Source organism: Peromyscus eremicus, chromosome 8a (genome assembly GCF_949786415.1).
Source record: "Peromyscus eremicus chromosome 8a, PerEre_H2_v1, whole genome shotgun sequence".
NCBI classification, from domain to species: Eukaryota; Metazoa; Chordata; class Mammalia; order Rodentia; family Cricetidae; genus Peromyscus; species Peromyscus eremicus.
In genome coordinates, this window is record NC_081423.1 from 82,972,283 (window position 1) to 82,997,298 (window position 25,016).

General features: G+C 43.7%; 1 protein-coding gene across 3 annotated transcripts in view; it reads right to left on the reverse strand.

Moving 5' to 3' along the window:
• Dnajc7 (DnaJ heat shock protein family (Hsp40) member C7) overlaps positions 1–25,016 on the reverse strand; it is a 39,877-nt gene that overhangs the window by 8,433 nt on the left and 6,428 nt on the right. For 2 of the 3 annotated variants that reach the window (XM_059271783.1, XM_059271784.1), the window contains exons 2-7: positions 10,856–10,944; positions 8,092–8,216; positions 7,668–7,781; positions 5,450–5,524; positions 1,650–1,768; positions 153–306 (exon numbers count right to left, since the gene is read on the reverse strand). In XM_059271783.1, coding sequence (XP_059127766.1) covers positions 153–306; positions 1,650–1,768; positions 5,450–5,524; positions 7,668–7,781; positions 8,092–8,216; positions 10,856–10,944 — 676 coding nt within the window. Of the gene's footprint in view, positions 1–152; positions 307–1,649; positions 1,769–5,449; positions 5,525–7,667; positions 7,782–8,091; positions 8,217–10,855; positions 10,945–24,003; positions 24,208–25,016 lie in introns of those variants that run through there. The other variant, XM_059271785.1, reaches the window with a different exon arrangement.

A 25,016-nucleotide genomic window follows, 5' to 3' on the forward strand; every position in this document is an offset into this window, starting at 1 on the left:
TTAGTACCAGGGATGGAACCCAGGCCCCCAGGCATGATAAACAGACACCCTACCACTGACTGAGCTATAACCCCAGTTTCACTCATAATTTAAGATATGAAAGGAAGCTTTATTCCCACTCTGATTCTTAGGTCATCATGCCAAGAACTTACTCTGCAAGCAACACAAGCCTTCTCGTGGTCAGGAGCCATCCTGAGAGCCTGCACAAAAAACTGAACAGCCTTCTCAATACAATCTTCATAATAAAGGCAAAGACCACGGACGTACAGAGCATCAGCATTGGTGGAATCCATTCGTAAAATGTCACTGCAATAACAAGAACACATTCAGCTGTGATTTGGAATGTCCTGACCATTCCTACCATCTGTGGTCAGACTGTTCCTCGATCATGGCTCTAGTATTCAAAGTATTCACAGGTAAACAGATTCCTAAGAACTACTCCCAAACCTTGTTAAAATAAACTACCTATAGTTATCGTCAATAAATTTTTCTTTCTTCATTCTCCCCACCTCCATCAGTACCAGGGATTAAACCCAGGACCTTGTATACGAGAGGCAAACATTTTACGGCTGAACCCAACCTCTCTCCCCTACCATTCTCACCCAACACATTTCTTGTGTCTCATGATCTTTTCTTTTGTGTTTCCAAGACAGAATTTCTCTGGCTAACAGTCCTGGCTGTCCTGGAACTCACTTTGTAGACCAGGCTGGCCTTGAACTCAGAGATCCACCTGCCTCTGCCTCCCAAGTACTGGGATTAAAGGCATGTACCACCACCACCTGGGTGTGCCTCACAATCTTTTACTGGACTAGAAGATGGGTTGGAAAACTAATGCCCACAGGGCAAGTCCTTTCTTTTAATATTTTTTATTTCCTTTTCCCCTTATAGTTTGGTGATAGGTGTTTGGTAATAGGGACTGAACTAAAGGCTTAGCGCAAGCTAAGCACAAGGTCTACCAATGAGCCACACCATGTCAGAACTTCTGCAACTGCCTCCCTACCACTCCTATGGTACTGGGACAGAAGCCAGGCTACACAAGCACTTTACTGCTGAGCTATATCCCTAACCCTGCCACTGGATCATGTAAATAAAATTTGATTTATACCAACTCAGCTATTATCTGTGGCTGCTTCTGCACTATAATGGCAGAGGGCAGAGCTGAGCAGTTGCAATAGAGACCCGGGACCTGCAAATGATAAAATAGTTACTATATGGATAGCTAAAGAGTTTCCTGGAGTAGAAAGGACTGCATTCAAACAAACAAACCCAGGCCAGTGAGACTTCTCACCGGCTAAGAGCATTAGCTGCCAAGCCTGACCACCTAAATTCAATCCCCCAAACCTTCCATAGGTGGAAGGAGAGAACCAACTCCCAAAGAGTTATCCTTCTATCCTAGATATACATGAAATTAAAGGTTAAAACAAACACACTCATTAAATTCTTTCACATACGCTCAAGCACCTGCTGCACCACTACATCCTTCGTACCTTGTGGGTCTTGGATCTAATCTGATTTAACCTCTGGCTTTAGCTCCAGGAAGGTCTGAGCAAGCCTAGCTGACACACCCACAGCTCTCATGCAGATGTAGAGAGCAGCCAGCACCTGCAGTCCTATCTGCATCTCAGTGGTGAATTGGCCAGACTGCATACCTGGCCACAAACTGTGCTTCTGGGTATCGACCCAGCATTGCTAAACATTCTGCTTTGAGGATTTTGAAGCGATGGCAGGCAGGGGCGAATTCTAGGGCACGGTCCATGCAGAAAACAACCTAAGGGAAGAGGAAAGCAAATAAGCTCTTCATCTTGGACTCCAGAAATGTCTTCCACTTGAGTTTGGTCACAACAGACTCAATGCTCAGACATTACCTGGGTTTACTGCTTAGTGGTAAAGTAATATCAAAGTTTATACATATTCATTCAATGAAAACAATAAAATGAGAACAGCAGAGTCATATAATGACAGCTAAGAATAAGTAAGTACTTTATTAGCCCACAGAATTAATAAGTGATATCATTACCTTTATTTTAGTGATGAGAAGACTAAAAAATAGAGAACGAAGCAAGGTTCTAGGTCATCCAAGTTCTACCTTACATACAGCAGGACTCCAGAGCCTCTAACCTCAACCAAGCTAAGCAGCCTCCATGGTGAACCACAGTGACTAGGATCAAAGCTCACATTCTTCTCACAGACACTGTTATTTACTACTTTCAATGTCTGTAAGGCTTAACCTGCTAAGCAAGACAAGAATGGCAAGAATACCCTGGCACTGAATCAGTGTTGCACACATTACAGAAACTGCTGTCTTCCTTCTTTTCCTGTGACAACAGCTTCACCTACTTAAAAGATTGGGGTGTGTGTGTGGGGGGGTGATAAGCCTGGAGAAATGGCTCAGTGCTTAAGAGCACTGGCTGTTCTTCCAGAGGACCTGGGTTCAATTCCCAGAACCCACATGGTAGCTCACCTTCTTCTGCCTCCTAGGTGCTAGGTTTAAAGCAGTTTGCCACCACACTCATCAAGTTTCACAGCTAACTACTGGGTTGGCCCTTCTGACATTTATCTCAGTGTAGATGTTGCTGTGAAAGTCCATCCGGAAGGACTCTAACGGCTGTCACATTTCCTCCCTACAGGCTGCTGTGTGTAAATCTCAAGCCCAGTATCTCACACACCTACCAAAGCTGCAGTAAGTTCACTCTTTCAGCCACACAGGTCTCCATGAGTTCACACCCCTTTCTCCTTTCACAACTTTGTTCTCTGAGCTTTCATTTCTATTTAGCTGCTATTCCTGGGATAGCCTCACTAAATCATAGTCTCCCTAAGAATAGCAGACCAAAGGAGAAATCTGGGGACACCACTACCTCTAAGACTCGGAACATGAATTCTAAAAGCAATGAAAGATAACTTTCATCAATGTACACTGCTATAATGGTATACTCTATAACTCTAAAGTAGAATGCACAAATGTTCCATGTACTACTGTGGAAAGACCTCCAAGACCTATTCAGTGGGGGGAAAAAAGTACAGAATATGAATAGTATACTACCTTTCATGCAAACAAAACTAAAAATCTGTATCTGATGTATGAATAAAAACATGGTACAAGAAAATGGAAGATACATGAACTGTGGATAGGGCTCAATGGTAGAGCTCTTACCTACCATGCTTGACACTGGGGCCAGGGAGCAGAGAGAGGAGTAAAAACTCGGCCAATCAGAGGGCCTGTTTGAAGGGACACTCATCACTAAACATTTTTTTCATACTTTTTAGGTTTTGCACCATGAATAAGACCTATTTGAAAATTAAGATTAAAAACCCAAGTAAGATGAGTAAAGTAGCAAGCACATCTGAGTTCAAGGCCAGCCTGGTCTACAAGGTGAGTTCCAGCACAGCCAGTGCTATATAGAGACCTTGACTCAAAAAACAAAAAGCCAGGCAGTGGTGGCACACACCTGTAATCTGAGCACTGAGGAGGCAGAGGCAGGTAGATCTCTGAGTTCCAGGACACCCAAGGCTACATAAAGAAACCCTGTTTCAACAGCAAAAAAGAAAAACCCACAAGCAAGAAAGTAAATACTGAAACACTGGGCTGTTCACTAAGACCTTTTGTGCTGCCAAGACAGCACTGATAAGATGGCCCGCTCCTTGGGTGGCACAGATCCCTGCAAGTTTCAGGGACAGTAACGACCACTGAAGTATCAAGGAGGTGGAGCTGTGGTACCAATTTCTTCAAACAGAAGGAGAAGGAGAAGGAGGAGAGGAAAAAGCCAGTCACCATTTCGGTGGCCACACCCTCTGGCTTCCCGAGGACAGCGTTCTATGCAGAGCCGGCTCTGCCCGTGGTGCGGAGCATCAGCTGGAGGCTCGGTGCTTCGCCTCCCACCCCCACGCGTCCCCAGTGGGGACAGCTGCAGGCAAACAAGATCTTTGTTTCTTCCAAGTTCATCTGTTTCCCCTGCCAGGATCATAATTCTTCATTTGTGACATCACCATGAGCTACAGTGGGGGGGCTGGGATGTCAGAGACAGAGGATTCTGTTACAAACTCAGGATGCTGGCTCCAGAGTAGGCAAGAGAGAAAAAGAAATCCAAAAGACTGCTTTCAAGACAAAGCTTTGGCCTATGTGAGCCTCAGAAAAAAACGTGACAGTAGTTAGAACTGCTCTCCAAACCCAAACACACACACACACACACACACACACACACACACACACACACACACACACACACAAACAGCATGAATCACACTCCAAAGACATTATGATTATCAAAGCCAACCAGCAGGAGGATGATAGTGAGTATCGGGACTCTGCACAAGCTCGTCAGACATATTAATTCCTGAGTAAAGGCCCTCACAATATGAGGGTTAAGACGGATGCTTACTTGTTCCCCAAAACATTTACTCAACACTTGCTACTGAAAGCCCTGAGCAAACTCCTACATTTGAGGCAACAACTTCCTCCCTTGGACTGAAATCTCTTCGTCAAATGGACCCTAAAAAAAATCTCCCGATTAGGATTTTTGGTGTCTGCTGGCCTTCCACTTCCTGCTTTGATTTTCTTTTTTTTTTTTTTCTTTTTTTTTTGGTTTTTCGAGACAGGGTTTCTCTGTGTAGCTTTGCGCCTTTCCTGGAACTCACTTGGTAGTCCAGGCTGGCCTCGAACTCACAGAGATCCGCCTGGCTCTGCCTCCCAAGTGCTGGGATTAAAGGAGTGCGCCACCACCGCCCGGCCACTTCCTGCTTTGATTCTTTAGTGAAAGCTAGTTCTCTTTAGCATCTAAGAAACAGAGGGACCAATACTTTATGCTTAACTCCAAGATCTAGAAAGATCCTGGAACTTTCATACTAAATTTTCAGATACATCAACCCCCTTTAACACATAGATTGTCAAAAACTACCACACACTGTAATGTTTATTAAAGTCTAACACCAAGCTGGGTATAGCGGCAGCAAGAGGGCTGCCAATTCTCAGGCAAGCCTGGACTACACAGCAAGACCCAAAATACCATCCAAAAGACAGTGGTGGCTCAGGCTGCAGCCCAGCACTCCGGAGGCCGAGGCTGGGAGACTGCTGCACAACAGTGTGGCAACAGATTACACACACTCTCCAAAACATAAACAAGGGCTTCTCCACACTCTGCTTTATAGCACCTATTCCACAGAAGAAAGAGTTTAACTCTCATAATCAGAGAAAAATGGATTATTCAACCCCTGTATTTATTTCCAAGTGGCTTTTCCTTCATTAATCAGTTCAGTCCTGAGATACTACCTTACGTAATCAATGGGAATAAGCAAGTTGATTTTTGCTTTTTAGCAAAAAGCCAAATATAATTAAGAAAATAAACTTTTAAGAGAGAAAAAATTAAAAGCCAAATTCAAGTGACACTGTACCATGCTAGGTTTTTCTGTACTAGAACAGTACCGAGGAGGGGAGGCTCCTTCACTTCTACTTTACCTTCCGGAAATCTCGCTTTTCAAAATCCACTTCTGCTATTTTCTCATATTCCATGACTGCATTGGCGTTCTTGAACTACACCGGGAAAAAAATACATTAAGTTAGGTTGACCAATCACACAAGTCACTAAGACCTTGATGAATTTGTTCTTTCAAGAATATCAGTGAGGCCAGGTGTGGTGGCACACACCTGTAAACCCAGCGCTGGGGAGGCAGAAGCAGGCAGATCTCTTGAGTTTGAGGCCAGCCTAGTTTGTGTGGTGAGTTAAAGGTCAGCCAAGGCTACACGTTGAGACTGTCTCAGCAACAACAACAAAATACCTGAAGCTGGGCACTGTGGTAGATGCCTTCAATCCAAGCACTTAAAAGACAGAGTCAGGTAGATTTCTGAGAGTGTGAGGCCAGTCAGAGCTACATAGCTACACAATGAAACCCAATCTCAAAAGACAATGGGAAAAAAGTCACATCAAAGAACCAGGCATGGTGTACATGTCTATAACACCAGTACTCAGGAGGTTGAGGCAGGAGAATATCAAGTTTGAGGTTAGCCTGAATTACACATTGAGTTGGATAGCTTGAGATACAGAGAGATCTTGTCTCAAAAATCCAATTAAAAGTGGGGGAGGCATGGAGCGGGATATAGGAGCGACGGCTCAGTGGTCAGGGGCTCTTGCTATTCTTCCTTAGAGTACTGAGTTCAGTCCCAGCACCCCTGTTAGGAAGCTCACAACTTGTAACTCTAGCTCCAGGGGATTTGACGCACTCTTTTGGCCTCTGTAGGCATGAATATACAGGTGGCATATATAAACAAACAAACAAACAAAGCAAGGTTAAGGAGATGACTCAGTGTGTAAACTGAGATCAAATCCCAGAACCCATGCTGAAGCAGACATGGCTGTGTGCACATGCAAGCCCAGCGCTGCTATGGCAAGGTGGGTGGGGAAAGTGGACTCCCTAGTAGCTGGAGTGTCAGCTAGCCTGGGGTGAGGATGCAGAAGCAACAAGAGACTCTGTCTTGCTGGGCATGGTAACGCACACTTTTAATCCCAACCCTTAAGACCCTTGAGAGGCCTGGTCTAGATAGTGAGTTCCAGGCCAGTTAGGGGTACATAGCGAGACCCTCATCTCAAAGACAAAAACTACAGACCCTGTTCCAAACAAGGTGGAAGGTGAGAATTGACCTTTAAGACAACAACCCTGATCTCTAACATGATTACCAAAGCCAGTGCAAGACTGCCCTCATACAAACAAGAACATGTACACACATTAGTTTAAAAACAAAAACAAAATAAAACCACAAAACACACTGATTTCTAGTACACACATAAACACACCACACACACACACACACACACACACACACACACACACACACACACACAGAGTAAGGAAAATTAGAATTAAATTGAGTATTTTCTAAAAATGCTGGTGAAGGATGAGGTCAGTTAGCCTGGGCTACATGGAGACATTCTTTTTTGTTTGAGACAAGGTCTCATGTACCCTGGGCTAGCCTTACACTTATTATGTAGCTGGGATTCCAAAGTATGCACCACCATGTACGGGTTTATTGGGAATGGGACTGAACCCAGGGCCTGATCCATGCCGGGCAAGCACTCTGCCTGCTGAGCTACATTCCCAGCCCTGAGACCCGATCTTTTAAGAGAAAATAGGAAAGAGGAAGACCAAACTTTATGCTTAATTTGAACTTCTTGTTAGGAAGACAGAAGCCATATAACGAGTTACACAAAATATAGACAATGCAGGCTAGGAGTTGGGCAGTTTTGAGATGCTCACTAAAATGCATCTAGGCACCAACTGAATGAAGGCAGAACTGAAAGATGTGTGCCAGATTTGAACACACTCTAATTCTTTTTGACAGCACCAAGGTCTGAACCCTGGTCTCAGAACATGCTAGACAAGTGCTCTATAACTGGGCTACATCCCAGCCTTGAATTTACTCAAATGCTTTAAACTTTACTCAACTTAGTTCCTTGAAGCATCTGCCCATTCGATAGCCAGTCATCTCAGAAACCTTCCACTTTTTACAGACTCAAAACCCGTTCAACAGTTAAGGAAACAGTCCCAGAGACTATGAGATTTGCCGTAAGTCAGCTAAGTGTGGCTGCTGGTGAAGTGGGACTGTCAGTCCTGTCTTCTGGGCCACTATTCCTTCCAGATGCACCACACTATCACCTCTCATACTAGCAGATCAGACCTACCTCCTGTTGTGCCTGGGCATTTTTATGATCCAGTTCTAGGGCTCTTTGGAAACTGCGACATGCTGCCATTGCATTCCCAAGTGAGAGGTGGCATTTGCCTTCTCGGAGGTGTCCCTAGGGAAAGAGTGCAGAGGAAGGAAAGGAGCATGACTGCAGAGGCAGAAAGAAATCAGCACCAACAACCAACACTCCATACACCAACACACGGTGAGAAGGCTAGGGGAGTGGTTCTCAAGGGGAGCACTTGCTCTTCAGGGGACATTTGTCACAATTAGGAGATGGTTGTGGCTGTCACAATGGATACTGTGCAGTATCTGCACTGCTCAGGACAGCACTCTAGAGAATGATCTGCAGACCTGGGAAACCTGGGCTAGAGGAACACAATGGCAGACACTTAGCCTCCACCAAGAGCCACATAACATACCCGGACAAAACTGTCATCCAATCTCACTGACTGCTGAGCATCTCCGAGAGCTTCCCGGAACCGTCCAAGCATCATCAATGTGGCTGCTCGATTACCATAATAGCTAGCGTTTTTAGGACACATATCTATAGGAAAAGTAAGAGAACACAAAAAGTTCAGCACGGAGGGCTAGAGAGATGGCTCAGTGAGTAAGAGCACTTGTTGCTCTTACAGAGGACTCGGATTTGATCCTAGCACCTATATGGTGGCTCACAAGCACCTGTAATGCCCGTTCCAAGGGATCTGATATGATACCCTCTTCTAATTTTTGTGGGGACCATGTACATACATGGTGCACAAGCATACATACAAAACACTCAATGCACATAAAATTTAACAATATAAAAATATGTGCCGGGTGGCGGTGGCGGCAGCGGCGGCGGCGGCCGCCTTTAATCCCAGCACTCGGGAGGCAGAGGCAGGCGGATCTCTGTGAGTTTGAGGCCAGCCTGGTCTACAGAGCAAGATCCAGGACAGGCACCAAAACTACATAGAGAAACCCTGTCTCAAAAAACAAACCAACAAACAAAAAGTTAAAAAAAAAAAAAAAAAAAAGTTCAGCTGGGTATGGTGGTTCACACCTTTAATCCCAGAACTCCAGAGACAGAAATAGAAGATCTATTAAGTTTAAGACCAGCCTGGTCTATGGTAGCCAGTTCCAAGCCAGCCAAGGCTACATAGTGAGGCTGTCTCAGACAAAACAAAACAAAAAGTTCAGCCTAGGCTACTGATTTAAAACTAGAGGACCATGTCTCAGAGAACTATTTCAAGGGAGGCCTGGTGAGCTGTCTCAGTATTTACACTTGTCATACAGTGAGAATCAGCATCAAGATGTCCAGAACCCAAGTAAATGCTGGACAAGCATGGTGACCTGCCTATAACTCCAACCTCAGAGGGCACAGATAGGGGACTCCCTGAACAAATTAGCTATCAACTAGATTTGACTGAGAGACTCTGCCTCCATGACTAATGTGGAAAAGCAATTGATGATCCCTACAGCAAAGAACTGAGATAAACCTCGATGTCCATAGAGATGGGATTCTGTTCAGTTAAGGAAGATGCAATCACAAAATGTGCTGAAAACCGAGGGACCTAGAATGTGTAATATTAAGCGAGATCACATAATCTGAGAAAGAAAAAAACCCTACATGGTCTCCCTCATGTGCAAATCCTAGCCTATAACTTCTATATACATGTAAACAAATGAACACACATGTAAGTATAGTGCAACATGCAGAAAAGAACAAGAAAGGGTTAACTATTTGGGCATGAGTAAAGACTAAATGCAGATAATGGACACAAGTTATAAAAGAAGATATAAACCTAAAAGCTTATCTAGTTCTCATTCTGTCATGAAGTTTTTTGGTTTTAGTGGTGGATAAGTATATTAAAAATATATTTGACAGTAAAAGTGTAAAATCTAATGTAATGCTCCACAGCTTCAAAATGCCTATTCTAACTGTAAAGTCTCGTTAATTTAGGTATGTGTTTTGTTTTGTTTTTTTCAATAAAGTTAATTTAAAAAACAAACAGGGGGCTGGAGAGATGGCTCAGTGGTTAAGAGCACTGACTGCTCTTCCAAAGGTCCTGAGTTCAATTCCCAGCAACCACATGGTGGCTCACAACCACCTGTAATGAGATCTGGTGCCCTCTTCTGGCCTGCAAGGACACATGCACACAGAACACTGTATGTATAATAAATACATAAATCTTAAAAAACAAAACAAGCGGGGCGGTGGTGGCGCACACCTTTAATCCCAGCACTCGGGAGGCAGAGCCAGGAGGATCTCTGTGAGTTCGAGGCCAGCCTGGGCTACCAAGTGAGTTCCAGGAGAGGCACAAAGCTACACAGAGAAACCCTGTCTCGAAAAACCAAAAAAAAAAAAACAAAAAAAAAAAAACAAAAAACAAACAAACAAACAAACAAAAAAAAAAAAACAGGGCCAGCCTTAGCAGATAAAGGCATTTGTCAAGCTCCATGACCTAAGTTACATTCCACATGGTCCACATGCTGAAGGAGAGTACCAACTCCAGCATGTTATCTTGACTTCCACATGTGCCAAAGCAAGCACACATGAATGTACACACACACTAATAACAAGAATAAAAATAAAACGGCTGAGGGGGTGAATGAGAAGTAGAGAGCAAGCAGAAACCCTCAACTGCATGTAATCTCTTCCCATGCTGACACACTCTCTCTAAAGGTCACAGCCAAACTTCTATTTGTGGAAATGGAGAAGAGCAACGATGCATCCAATTTTAAAAGTTATGGCTTTAGGGGCTGGCCTGTAGTACAAAGGTAGAGCCTTTCTACACAGGCATTCGGAAAGATCTGGTTTCATCCCCAGCGCCTCAACAGGACACAACAAAACAAGAGCTCTTGCTGTGTGTGTTCAAGATCATATTCAACCACAAAAGCAAGTTCAATGCTGGTTTACATGAAACTGTCATAAAAATAAATAAAATATGCTGGCAAATTAAAGCATGGAGATAAAATTCAATTTTACCCTCAAAGGCCATTTCCTAAGACAGAAAAAGGAAGCACCAACAATCAGATGCATGTGCTGGGCATCTCAACTAGAAAAAAAAAAATCACCGATCCCAAGATGATTGATTAGTCATGAGCTCACCACTCACTAAGCAAAAGGTGCTTTGTAGGCAGAAACCACCTACAGCAGTGTCTGGCAAATAAACCTATCTACTGCGGTTACCAGGTCCTTCTCACCTATGGCTTTTGTGTAGTAGTTGTAAGCTTCATTGTAGTCCTTCTTAGCATAGTATGCGTTCCCTTGTTCCTTGAAGGATTCTGCTTCCCTGGAAAGGAAAAGGAGTCACATTACTAAACTTCAGGATGATCCTTATAACCTCACTGGAGCAGTTTTAGGTCTAGGGCCAAGCTTCAAGTTAGTATGATACTGGAAGTGATTTATAGATCTGTCCAACAGGCTGATGGACCCAAAGGAGTCCAAAAGAAATAATCCAGCCTGTTTACATTCTATTCAGAGACATTCAAACTAAATTAAAAGGACTCCTTTCAGATAGGCATAGTAGTTCACACCTAAAATTCCTCAATTTGGGGAGGGTCAGACAGAAGGAACTGCTTCAAATTTGAGGATACCCTGTGCTACACAGTAAGTTCCAGGCCAACCTGGGTTACAAACTGAGACTGTTTCAAAAACACAACACAATACAACAAAGTCTGCCAGGTATGGTGTCCAAAGCCTGCATCCCGCACTTAGGATACAGAGTCAAGAGATCAGGATTTCAAAGTCAAGCCTGGTTACATTAAGTTTGAGGACAGCCTGCACTATCTGAGATCTACTCTCCAAACACCAAACCAGGAGCTGGAGAGATGGCACAGTGGTTAAGAATAGTTGTTGCTCTTGCTTCCAGAGGACCTGGGTTCAGTTCCCAGCATCTACATGGTAGCTCACAACCATCCAGAACTCCAGCTGTAGGGAATCCACTGGCCTCTTCAGACCTCTGAAAGTACCAGAGTGGTGCACACCCATACTTGCAGGCAAAACATTCATACACATAAAATAAAGTAGAAATAAATCTTAAAAACAAAACAACAAAAACCCACCAAAACAGTAACAACACCACAAATTAGTTCGTGCTGTAGCCTTTCATCTTGCTTGATATTCCAGCCCACAGGGGACATTTAGACATTCCCTCATACAGTCAGTTTTCCTTTGCCTCTGCTGTTGAGAGTGCAAACCTCTAGGGCCTTGCACACACCACACACATGCTTTGTAAGTGAGCCACTGAAAGCCAACACTGAATTTTTTCCAGTATGTCACAACTACTGTCTCTTTTGGTTTTGGTTTTGAAGGGCTGGGTTTGAGAGTTCGGGACAGTGTCTTAACATGGAGGCTATCCTTGAATTTATGGCAGTTCTGCTGTCTCCTCCCAAGTGCTAGGCTTGCAAGCTTGTGACACTTCTAAATTTGCAAACTTCCAGGAAAAACATTTTCAGGTAATCCACTGAGGGCAACTGACTTCTCAATACAAAACAGGTCACAGCCTTCAGATCTTAATAATATAGTCTCCTGAAAAGTGTTTCCCCATTTGTCACTGGAAGAACACTAGTGACAAAAAGCATATTGGTGTGGAAGGTGGAATGGAGTGACAGCAGAGACTCAGAATGCTGAAAGAGGTCCTTATCTCCCAGCGTTCCCTCTTCACACCATGTTCATCTGTGGTGCTGGCTGGCCTTCTCACCATCCACCCACTACCTGGGTGCAAGTCAAGACACAACAAACAGCATTTGAAAAGAGCAAATTGGGGCTGGAGAGATGGCTCAGAGGTTAAGAGCACTGACTGCTCTTCCAGAGGTCCTGAGTTCAATTCCCAGCAACCACATGGTGGCTCAAAACCATCTGTAATGAGATCTGGTGCCCTCTTCTGGCCTGCAGGGATACATGCAAGCAGAGCACTGTATACATAATAAATAAATAAATCTTTAAAAAAAAAAAAAAAAAAAGAAAAGAGCAAATTGCCGCACGCCTTTAATCCCAGCACTTGGGAGGCAGAGGCAGGCGGATCTCTGTGAGTTCAAGGCCAGCCTGGGCTATAGAGTGAGTTCCAGGAAAGGCACAAAGCTACACAGAGAAACCTTGTCTCGAAAAACAAAAACAAAACAAAACAAAACAAAACAAAAAAAGAAAAGAGCAAACCAAGGCTGGAGAGACAGACGGCTCAGTGGTTAAGAGCATTGGCTGCTCTTCCAGAGGACCTGGGTTCAATTCCCAGCACCCCCAAGGCAGCTCACAACTGTCTGCTGTCTGTTAACTCCAGTTCCAGAGGATCTGATACCCTCACATAGACATACATGCAGGCAAAACACTGGTGCACATGAAATAAAAATAAATAAAATTATTGGGGAAAAAAAAGAACTAGAAACCTCAATCAAAAGTATCCCAAAGTAACCAGGTGTGGTGGTGCACATCTTTAATCCTAGCACTCAGTAGGCAGAGGTGGGTGGATCTCCGACTTTGAGCCAGCCTGGTCTATATAGCACATAGTAGGGGATATATAGGAAGATTCTGTCTTGGAGGGAGAGGGGGGGGAAAACTTCAAACATTCTATTTCCCAACTCAAATGATAAAGATGATTCTTTACTGTAACATAACTAAGTATGTAAGCATATTTCTTTTAAAGATCTTTGTTTCCACCGGGCAGTGGTGGTGCACGCCTTTAATCCCAGCACTCGGGAGGCAGAATCAGGGGGAATCTCTGTGAACTCGAGGCCAACCTGGTCTACAAAGTGAGATCCAGGACAGGCACCAAAACTACACAGAGAAATCCTGTCTCGAAAAAACCAAAAACAAAAAACAAAAAAAGAAAAAGAAAAAGATTTTTGTTTCTTTTCCTATTCTCTGTATATGCAAAAGGGAAATCAATTCAGGGTTGCCTGGAAGAAGGACAAAAGTCAGTTTTTGGTACCCCCCTCTGGTACTGGGGATTAAACCCAGGGATCTGTATGGGCTAGGAAAACACTGACACTAAGCTACATCCCCAGCAGTACCAGTTTAACACTGGCGATGCTATAGGAGATTGCAGCTTGAGTCTAGGACATGGCATGTGAGATTCATGGTTCATTTCTGACCTATTTTAAAGTGCAAACTGGCAAGGCTGTCCTCCCTTTTCATACTTCCCCAACACTGTCCTGGTATGCCCTCCTAACAAGAAAAGACTACTAGAAGAAAGGAGAAGGAAAATGGAGTTACCTACTTGTGCTGAGAGACTGAAACTGTCCTGGGTGGAAATCAACTGTCACAATGCTGTAAAAAGGCCACCTGCTATTAAAAGAATCCAGGAAAGACCTCCCTCACTTGCAGGACTTATCCAATCAACTGAAATCTTTCAATGCAATACACAAAATTCCTTTAAATATAAATTAAGCAAATTAAGTGCTATAAAAACTCCAGGAAAAGCCTATGTTTTAAGAGCAGACATGCCAAGAGATCTCAAGGGCTTCCCCTAAACTGGATTCCAGAAGCTGAGAAAAACCACTTTGAAGAAATGGAGTAAACTCTGGAGTAGATATTGACCCATCTGCAAATAAGATCTAGCTTCTTCAATCAGCAGTGACTAAGAATAAATAGCCAGATCCTTGAGGAAAACCAAAGGCATCCAGCCACTGAGCCAGCAGCACAAAGCTTATTAGTAACAAGGGCTACTGAATGGTGGTTTTCCTCAGCACTTCTCCCATGGAGTGTGAGTGTACTGCTGGCTTCTACCATAAACACAAACCATTTCAGTAGAAATCACTAACAGGTATTTTGGCCAGGTTCTTTCCATGCACAACTAGTCAAGTAAGGTTCATTGTCATCCCTCCTCCCCCTCCCAAACAACAACAACAAAACCTCAAGTCTGCTGGAGAGTAAGTAATTTGCCCAAAGTCTGACCATGCTTGTCAGAATCCAAAGTCTGCATGTATTACTGCCCAAGCTTTCTAATGCTTACCTCTGTGATACTGACAAGCACTTTAAAATTGATTTGTACTATTGGGAACAAGGCAAGGACAATAAATAAAAATCCCTTTAAACTAAGACACAAAACATCTCTTTTTTTTTTTTTTTTTTTTTTTTTGGTTTTTTGAGACAGGGTTTCTCTGTGTAGCTTTGCGCCTTTTCCTGGATCTCGCTCTGTAGACCAGGCTGGCCTCGAACTCACAAAGATCCACCTGCCTCTGCCTCCCGAGTGCTGGGATTAAAGGCGTGCGCCACCACCGCCCGGCACAAAACATCTCTTTCGTGAAAAATTTGTCCCAAGACTGAAACCTGGATTTAATCCAGTTAAATGAGATCTCTAAAACCACCAGTTAGAGAGAGAGTGGGGCTCCTTTCTCTTTAAGATGTAAGACCCAGTGAACTGGACTTTGCCTCCCCCAAGAAATGCATTTCAATTTAGTAAATGGTGAGTAGATTCCATTCTAGAGCAAACAAAGCAAGTAATGTAGAGTCAGCCCACAGCAAAAAGAACAAGAATTGTGTTGTGACACGTTGCCATGTTTTTAACCTCACATCGCACATCAGGCCAGAATTAGCTATTCCCACAGTTTCATGAAAAGGACTTAGTTTCATAGAAACATAGCTGATTAGCAGGTGCCTAGACAACAGACTTAGGCACTTGGTGCTTTTAGGCCAAATGTTTATTTATTTATTTTTTTGTATCCAGGTCCTATGTCCAAAGTGCAGCCTATCTTCATTTTGGACCTCCCCAAACACACAAGCCGTAACCAATGGGCCTGACCCTCTGAGACCAGCAGAGGAAAAAGTGGATCTTTGGAATCCACCAGGCTGTACCAGGAACAATTCCAGAGCTAAATCAATCCTGTCTTGAGAGTCTGAGAAAAGCTGAAGCTGTTCAAGTTGAAAGATGAGGTGTCAAAGACGTGGGACTGGAAAAGGAGGAGAGAAGGTGGCCCCTGTCACTACTGCCAGGGTTAGTAATTCATTTGATAGCTAAATGAGGTTTCAACGTGTACCTGCTAAAACATCAATTCTGAGAAAGAAGAGTTGAGATTATTTTCTGTGGGGACAAAATTAAATTTGCAGCACTCAGGAGGCAAAGGTAGGCGGATCTCTGTGAGTGTGAGGCTAACCTGGTCTACACATAGGAAGTTCCAAGCCAGTCAGGGCTATCTAGTGAGATCTTGGCTCAAAAAGACAAATGACAACTAACCCCTCCAAATTAAGTTCAGACTAAACCCTAAAATACTACAGCAAAATATCCATATGCAGAACTGGCTTTGATGGTGTTATTAACAACTATAATACATCTTTTGTGCTTTTCATCCTCTCAGACAATTCCAGTCCAGACGTGTACAGGCCTTCTAAAGCAATGCTGTGGTGATCCTTCCACCTGTCTGTCAACTGAGGAAGCAGCAATGATGTATCACAGTGATGCAGTGATGCACCACAATGATGTACTGCAGTGATGCAGTGATGTTATCATAGTGATGTACTGCAGTGGTCCAGTGATATATGGTAGTGATGTGCCACAGTGATGTGCAGCAGTGATCCAGTGGAGTATCATAGTGATGTACTGCAGTGATCCAGTGATATATGGTAGTGATATGCAGCAGTGATCCAGTGGAATATCATAGTGATGTACTACAGTGACTGCATTGGTCTCCTAACTTCTAGAAGCCTTTGTAGGTTCATTGTTTTTATTTGCTTTGTCTGGTTTCGCCCAGGCTGACCTCAAATTCAGTACAAAGCCAAGAATGACCCTGAACTTTTGGTCCTCTTACCTCAACCTCCTAAACTGAGGGTTTACAGAGAGGTGCCACTATACTCAGCTTCACTTGTGCTGAGGGCTGAACTCAGGACTTCGTGTGCATTCCTAGCCCAGCCTATAGTTTTGTTTTGTTTGGTCTGTCTTTGAAATTTTTCCTTTTTTAACATTTTACTTTCTCTCCTGACATAGCTATATATTAATGAAGTATAACATACTAATTCAATGTATTTATATATTATGCAATGACCATAAAATGCTTTACTTTCTTACTGGGAACTAAAATATACTTGTCAGAGTCAGGACTTCACTAAGTTGCTCAAGGTTGGCCTTGAACTCACTGTAGCTCAGGTAGGCCTTGACCTCCTAACTCAGCCACTCAAATAGCTTAAGATTACAGGCTTGCACCACTAGGCCTGGCTACATAAAATTAGTTTATCTAATCCCCCACCCAATCCTTGGGTCAACTCCTAACATCTTAAGTACAGCAGCTCTGATTCAACAAGGATGCTGGGAATGATTCTGACTTGAATCACTAACAACCAATTCTTGCAAAAATAGCTACAGAACAATTAAAAATAAAACACAGGCCAGTAAGAGGGCTCACTGGGTAAAGATGCTTACCACTAAAGCTTAACTACCAAGTTCAATCCATGGGACTCACAGGGTGGAAGGAGAGAAGCAATTCCTAAGAGTGCCCTGTGACTTCCATACTGATGCTACAGCTGACAGCCCCCCCCCACCCAACACACACACACACACACACACACACACACACACACACACACACACACACACACACACACACACAAATGAGCAAACAATTCCACCCCACCCCACCCCACCCCACCCCACCCGCCACTTTGAGATAAGGTCTCACAATGTAGCGTTGGCTGGCCTTGAACTTGATATGTAGACCACTCCCAAACTCAGAGATATCCATCTGACTCTGCTCCCCCAGTGCTGGGATTAGAGACCTGTGCCACCATGTTTGGCTGCAAACAGATCCTTTTAAGATTGTCTTTTTTTAGCCAGGTGTGGTGGTGCACACCTTTAATCCCAGCACTTGGGAGGCAGAGGCAGAGGCAGGCATATCTTTGTGAGTTCGAGGCCAGCCTAGTCTACAGTTCCAGGATAGGCTCCAAAGCTACACAGAGAAACCCTGTCTTGAAAAACCAAAAAAAGAAAAGAAAAAGTCCTTTTTACATGCATGCAAAGGTCACCCACAGATCAGCACCCTTGCTGATAAAGGTGGACAAGCAAAACACATTCTTCTTTTGTTATACATTGCTGTTTTAGAATGCATTTGGGTTTTTTTTCACCAGTCAGAAAACTGCAGCCTTGAAAATCCGTTCTTCCACACCACGCATGTTAACATCTGTGTCTAAGTTTGTAGGTATGCCCTCTCTGAATCTGCTGCTCGTTCACTGCTGCTACTAATTACTACCACGAGCACTGCCAAGGACTCATTTGGCATTACACAAGTCTTAGCAGGATCATGTGATCAAAACAGACAACTTGGGGTTACGATCACCAGTCAACTTTGCACATTTACAGCTAAATTAAAAATACATTAAAACATCATAGTTGACACTGCAATGTATCCTAACTCAGCTGTCCTATAAAAACGTCCATTTTCTCTCTAAATACCTAAACACTTAAGCAAAGCTTTCTGCCTCAGGCCAACCAGTTAACTTTTTAGCAATTACAGAGGCATTCAAAAACTTCAGTCAGCCTCTGTCAGGTGCTAGATTCACTGGGTGGCAGTTTTCAAAAATCTCCTTAGGTCAGGGGGTAAAGATACTTACCATCAAACCTGGGTTTGTTCCCTGGGACCCTTATGGTGGAAAGAGAAAACCAACTCTCCAACGTTGTCCTCTGACTTCCACAAGTATGCCAGAGTGTGTACACACACAAAATGTTTACACACACACCCACACCCAGGAGTAAGAGTCTTTTTTAAAATTTTTTAAATTTTGGTTTATCAAGACAGGGTTTCTCTGTGTAGTTTTGGTGCCTGTTCTGGATCTCGATTTGTAGACCAGGTTGGCCTCGAACTCACAGAGATCTGCCTGCCTCTGCCTCCCGATTAAAGGCATGCACCACCACCACTCGCCAGCCACTGAGTGCTTTCAACCACTGAGCCATCTCTCCAGCCCCTAAGGGGTAAGATTTCCACCCCTACCCAAAAGGAGGAAGGAAGGGGAAAAAAAAACAACTACTTCATCCACTGTATGAAAACTACTGTGCAACATTTGTAACCCAAGAAATACTGATCAGATTTCTGTATGACAAGAAATGGCAACACTGCTTTTACTTCAAATATTTGGTTAGAATATTATACCAGTCAGTTTGTGTGTGTATGTTTTTGTTTTTGTCAACTTGATACAAGCCAGGGTCATCTGGACAGAGGGAATCTTAATTGAGAAATGGTCCTGTAAGCAAGTCTGTGACTAGTAACACTGCTGGGAAGGTGGTCTTGGTTTTATTAAAAACAAAAACAAAAAACAAGCAGAGCCGGGTGGTGGTGGTGCATGCCTTAAATCCCAGTATTTGGGAGGCAGAGGCAGGTGGATCTCTGTGAGTTTGAGGCCAGCCTGGTCTACAGAGTGAGTTCCAGGACAGGCCCCAAAACTACACAGAGAAACCCTGTTCCAGGGGTGGGGGTGGGGGTGGGGGTGGACACAAGCTGAGCATGCTAGAAAGCAGCATTCCTCTGTGTTTCTGCTCTGACTTCCCTCAGTGACAGTTATAAGAGGAAATAAACTCTTCTTTCCCAAGTTGCTTTTGGTTAGGTGTTTGGGTGCTTACCACAGCAACAGGAAGCAAACCAGGTGGACATCTTTTCAATCAAGTTGAACTTTTCCAATAGTATTAACAATAATTTAGATCAAGAGAGATATGGTAGTTTGAATGAGGTGGGGTCCCAAGGTTTTATAACCTGCTTGCTTTTTGCATTCCTTGGTATATTTTCTAGTCTTGTTAGGTAGCTGAATGGACATTAGCAAGCTTAGAGGTCATTGAAGGTGGGCCTTTTTCCTAATGATCAGCTTTGCCTCTCCTTAAAAATTAATACCACATGAAAATGTGAAGTTATCAGAGCTTAGATGAAACCATTAAAGGAAAACTACTTCCTCCCCCAGGTCAAAATAGGATTTTTGAGTTCTATCAAGACATAGTTTTTTGGTTTGTTTTTTTTTTTTTTTTTTTTTTGGGTGTTTCGAGACAGGGTTTCTCTGTGTAACTCTGCCTGTCCTAGAGCTCCATTTGTAGATCAGGCTGGTCTCGAACTCACAGAGATCTGCCTGCCTCTCCTGAGTGCTGGGATTAAAGCTGTGCACCATCACCACCCAGCTAGACTTACATTCTAAGTTCCTATACTACACTGCTATCCCTTCCCTTAGGAGTTAATCCAACAGGGACCGCCAAGAGACCACTCCTCAAGAAAGCTGATTCACTGTGACACACTAAAAAGGTGGGAGGAATAATTATCCCCTTAAACAGTATATTTATCCTACAGAAACCCCAGTGCACTATGGGTTTTCACTTTAAAAGTCTAACTTTTCCTTTTCTTCCTTCTTATCTCTTCTTTGCATACTGGTCAAGCAGCTCGCCCTCACACTTTGGACACTGTCATTCTTTTTTTGAAGACCCTCCACCCAATGCCTTGCAGCTTCTTGCCATCACCCACTGCCAAACTTGCTGGCTTTTTTGGACCTTGATGGAAAAGGCATGACTTTCTCTCTTGCTCTTCTCTGCTTTCCTCCTCCTGGAAGCTTTAGAGATTTTTGCTATTGTTGTTTTCTTCTCTGAGACAGCTGTGTATCCTGTACTATGTAGAAGAGGCTGGCCTCAAGCTCACAGGTGTGCTCCACCACGCCCCGGCTAGCTTCAGAGACTTATTTTGTATCTTGCCTACCCTGTGTTTTCTGCCTGACCTATGGATTCTCTCTCAAATTTAAAGCTTTTTTCTGAGTCTGTTTTTAAATTCTTTTATCTATGAGACCAAAAACCAACAAAAGGAAATCTCAATTCTCAGGTAACATTCTTAAGTAGAAAAGAATCCAGTTTTGCTAAAATTACAACCGAGGACAAAATGCTCTAGTTTTCTTAGAGTAGTGTCCTTAAAAAAGGCTTCGGTTTTAGAGACCATTTTACTGGCGGGAAAACCTTTTTCTTCTCCCACAGTGTGCACCACAGGCCTGGACATCAGGACTCCACAGGTGTTTCTATTATGTTCACTATCTCTACAATATATCTTGCTCTAGACTTTGGCGACTCATTTCTTCTATTCAGTCAAACTTATTTGCTAGCTGCTTGTTGACTTAGAAATGTCCTCCACCCTCCAGAATTTATGAGATCTTGGCCATCTCAGAGTAGAAATTCTTTCCTCCTCCCCCTTCCCCAGACCTCTTGTCCCCAATGGCATGTCACAAGGCCTGTTTCATGTTGTACTCTCTCTGACCTTCATGAGACTAGAGTAAAAGGGGCCCAATAGCCTCATGTCTATCCCATCCTGCCAACAAGCCAGTCACTCCATTTTTCTTAAAGATATTTAAAAATTAAATAAATTCTAACCTACAAATAAAATGTCAGTAAGTGAAAGCCATATGACTTGTGAAAAAGTTTGTAACTACTGAGCACCTTTAAGGTACTGTGTGCTGGATGCTAAGCAATGGAGACAAGGTGAGCTCTAGCCACTGCGAAGCCACCTGCTACCCAGTTCCTTCACCCAGTACTGTCTACCTTCCTTTTATCTCCCCCACCCCAACCCCAAGGTTCTTTATTGTGCTTTCTTCTCAGTCCTGGGGATTTAACCCTTACATTTTAAATAATAAAGATTCTGTCCAGGTTCAGTAGAGAGGCACTGAGATGAATTTTAGGTGTCAGGCAACTGTCAGCGTGGGAAGCTGGAATAGATTCAACAGCAACCCCATTTTTACTTTAAAACACAATTAAAATCCTTCAGCTAGACATGGTGGTGGCTTATACCCAGAATTCCAGTACTTAGGAGGCTGAAGCAGACAGACTACTACAGAGTTAAAGGCCAGTCTGGAGTATATAGTGAGTTCTAGGCCAGCCTGGTGTAGCTGGAGAATTTTTCTCCAGCTCCCACCGCCAAGTCCCGCCAGTCCCTGAGCCCACTTATAAAATAAATACACAGAATCTTACATTACTTAAACTGCTTGGCCATTAGCTCAGGCCTATCATTGTCTAGCTCTCACTCTTATATTCAGCCCATTTCTATTAAACTTTACTTTGCCACGTGGCTCGTGGCTTACCGGTACTTTACATCTTCCTTGTCTTGGTGGTGGCTCCAGCCGGTCTCTCTTTCCTTCCTCCTTCCTCAATTCTCCTCTCTCCTTGTCCCGCCTATACTTCCTGCCTGGTCACTGGCCAATCAGTGCTTTATTTATATAGAGCGATATCCACAGCAGCCTGGGCTAGGGTGTGCAATACTGTCTCAAAATACAAAAACTCGAGGTTGGAGAGATGTCTCAGTGGTTGGGAGCACTGGTTGCTCTTCTAGAGAACCCAGGCTCAATCCCCAGCACCTACATGACGGCTCACAGCTGTCTGTAACTCCAATTCTAGGGCATCCAACACCCTCATACAGACATACACACAGGCAACACACCAATGCACTAAAAATAAATAAGTTTTAAAAATCCACCTTAAGGCTGGGTGGTAGTGGCACAAGTCTTTGATCCTAGCACTTGGGAAGTAGAGGCAGGCAGATTCCTGTGAGTTCGATGCCAGCCTGGGCTACTAATTGAGTTCCAGGACAGCTAGGACTGTTACACAGAGAAACTGGGGTGTGTGGGGGGGGACACCTCAAAAATAATCTTCCACTCCCGAAAAGAGGGAAGGTGGCAAACGAAGACGAAAACTCCTGTCCTTACTGGACATTCGAGGGAACCTTAGAGGGGCAGAACCAGAGGCCAAGTGCACTAAGGGAGCTGTGGTAGAGTCTCCCAAGTCAGCAGCACTCTCTACTGCTGGAGTAGGGAAGGACACCAGGCCCACATGTGCTGCCTGTGTCTCTGGGGAAGCAGAGCTGTGATGCTCCAACCAATCCAATCCCAATCCTGACAGAAATCCCATCACTGCAGCCATAACCATAGTCACAGAAACAGCCTCCTCAACTGTGACCTTCGTGCCTTAACTAACAGGTGTCAGTGTTCTGGCATTTGCTTATCCTGTGCTTACCCCTGGGAAGAAGAAACCAGACTATAAGGCTGTTTCTAAGTAATAAGCCTCTCTGAAGCCACTCTGAGAGGACATGTCATTGGCTTTCAGTGTTAGCCTGAGGCTGATGTTCATATCTCTGAACCCATGCTCCATCTTTTGGTTTTCCTTTCTATGACAATGCAGACATCCTTGAAGGAACGAGGACATTCTAAAGAGATACTTGTGCTCCTCCTTTTGGCTATCAGACTATTTGGTGACACACGGTTGCATAGACTGGAATCCCCCGGGAATCTTAAGCTGTGGGAAGGAACAGGCTAAAGTCTAGTGCCAGCCAGAGAGGAACTTATCTCTCAGAGTCAGACTGCTTTGTAGGAGAGACTAGCATCCAACCAGTGATGGGTCAGCTTTGGGAAGGATCATGACTTAATCAGGACTGCTTAGTTATGCATACCTCTTGCCCTCCATTTAAACCCAAACCTCAGATCATGACCTGATAGACAGGGGAGGGGGAGGTATCACTGAACTTCTTTATCTGTTCTTCTTCCCAATAAAGCCACACTGAATAAACCTCCTTTCTCTGCTCTTCACTGTGACTTGTGTCTTTAACTGGCCTACTGAAGATGGTGGCTGAGCTCAGCTATTAGCACTGCCAGGGCCCAGGCTTACCCTAACAGCTCCAGTAACATCTTTCATCCTGAGAGACAGTGGCATCCCTCAACAATCTAGAACTAAGGAACTACAATTAAGAAAAGGCTGCTTTCAGGGCTGGCAAGATGGCTCAGTGAGTAAAGACATTTGCTGCTGAGCCCGAGAACCTGAGTTCCACTGCCAAACTCACAGAGTGAAAGGAGAAAACTGACTGCCACAAGCTATTTTCTGATCTCCACACGCACGTTCACACACACACACACACACACACACACACACACACACACACACGAAAGAGAAAGGGAGAGAGCACTTCCTGATGTTTAGAGGGATATGGACAGGAGGTATGAAAACTAAAGGGGGCAGTATGGACTCTCCAGTGGTACTCTTGGGCCCTCAATTTAACAGGTGGCTGTTTTAGATCAAACTACCCAAGCAGGAACTTTCAGGCAGAAACTACAGCAGAGTCCTGCTTGTCCCTCATACTGTTCTCAAAAGTAATGCAGAGTCAGAGAGGGTCAATACTGCGGCATATCTGACAACCTAGCTTCCTCACACGTCACACATCAGTAAAACAGGTCTTAAAACTGGAAAAGCCATATCCACCACATACTACTATTCTCAAAAGCCCATCCACGCACATCTGCCCATCATGGTGTAAAATAAGAACGATGGTTTCTGTCTGGTTGGGGCAAGAAAGGAACTGTCACACCAGTACTAAGAGTGGCCCCTGGAAAAACCACTCTGAACCCTGTTCCTAATGATGAAACTCGCTTCAAAGAATACCTGGATCGTCGTCTATGTAACTTCCACATCATTCAACACTGGAGAGTGAGGAGTAAACATTAGTGAAAGAGGGGACAAATGGCTTCTCAACAGGACTTTGTATCAGGTGATAAGGCACCTAGGCAGCTTCTGATCACTGTTCTCTAAAGTCCTAGAGAAAGAGACCAAAGGCAAGCGTCCAGTACTCAGTCTTTTTAAAAACTAGCTTCAATGACTAAGCTAATCCCTTATTGGCTGGAATGTACAATAAGGTTAGGCTTCAGGCCAATCAGAATTCCTGTTGTTAGCAAGTGACTAGGCACCAGAGCAACTGCCACTCACTTGGCCCAGTATTTAATTTCCCTAAAATTACTGTTTACTCAACATTGCTTAATATGAGTCTGAACTACATTAAGGAAAAGAGACTTCCTATATCCTATCTCTGTTCCACTAATGACTATTTAACAAATTTCTATGTGTTATTATCAGGGTTCAATTAATTTGCTATATTCAGGATTCTGTATTCCTAAGTTTATCCCCTTCCTTAGCCATAACTCATTTCTTCCATCTGCCATATCTTTACCTCTGAGCCACACTTAAAGCATACCAAATTGAAATGTTTCTCATTAATTTGACTTAAAGTCGAAGATAAATTACCATTCAGCTTTTAGACTTACTGAAATGTCTAGCTGCTTGCCCTAGAACTCTGAGAAGGTGGGAAATTCATAATGTCAATCAGGTTGAGGGCATGGGTTCCCATCAACTCTGATTAAGCAAGGCTATGAAGTTTAAAAAGCTGTAGTAAACAAATAACTACAGCAAAGCCTAGGATATGGACAGAGAAATAAAACACAAATTCCTAATTCCCAAAGGAACTAAGATCCCTAGATAACAAGAATCTAATAGGAATGGCCCTTCCAATGCCAGCAGAGGCAGAGGCAGGCAGATCTCTGTGAGCTGGAAGCCAGACCGGTCTATAGAGCAAGTTTCAAGCCAGCCAAGGCTACATAACGCAAGGCCTTGTTGAAGAAAGG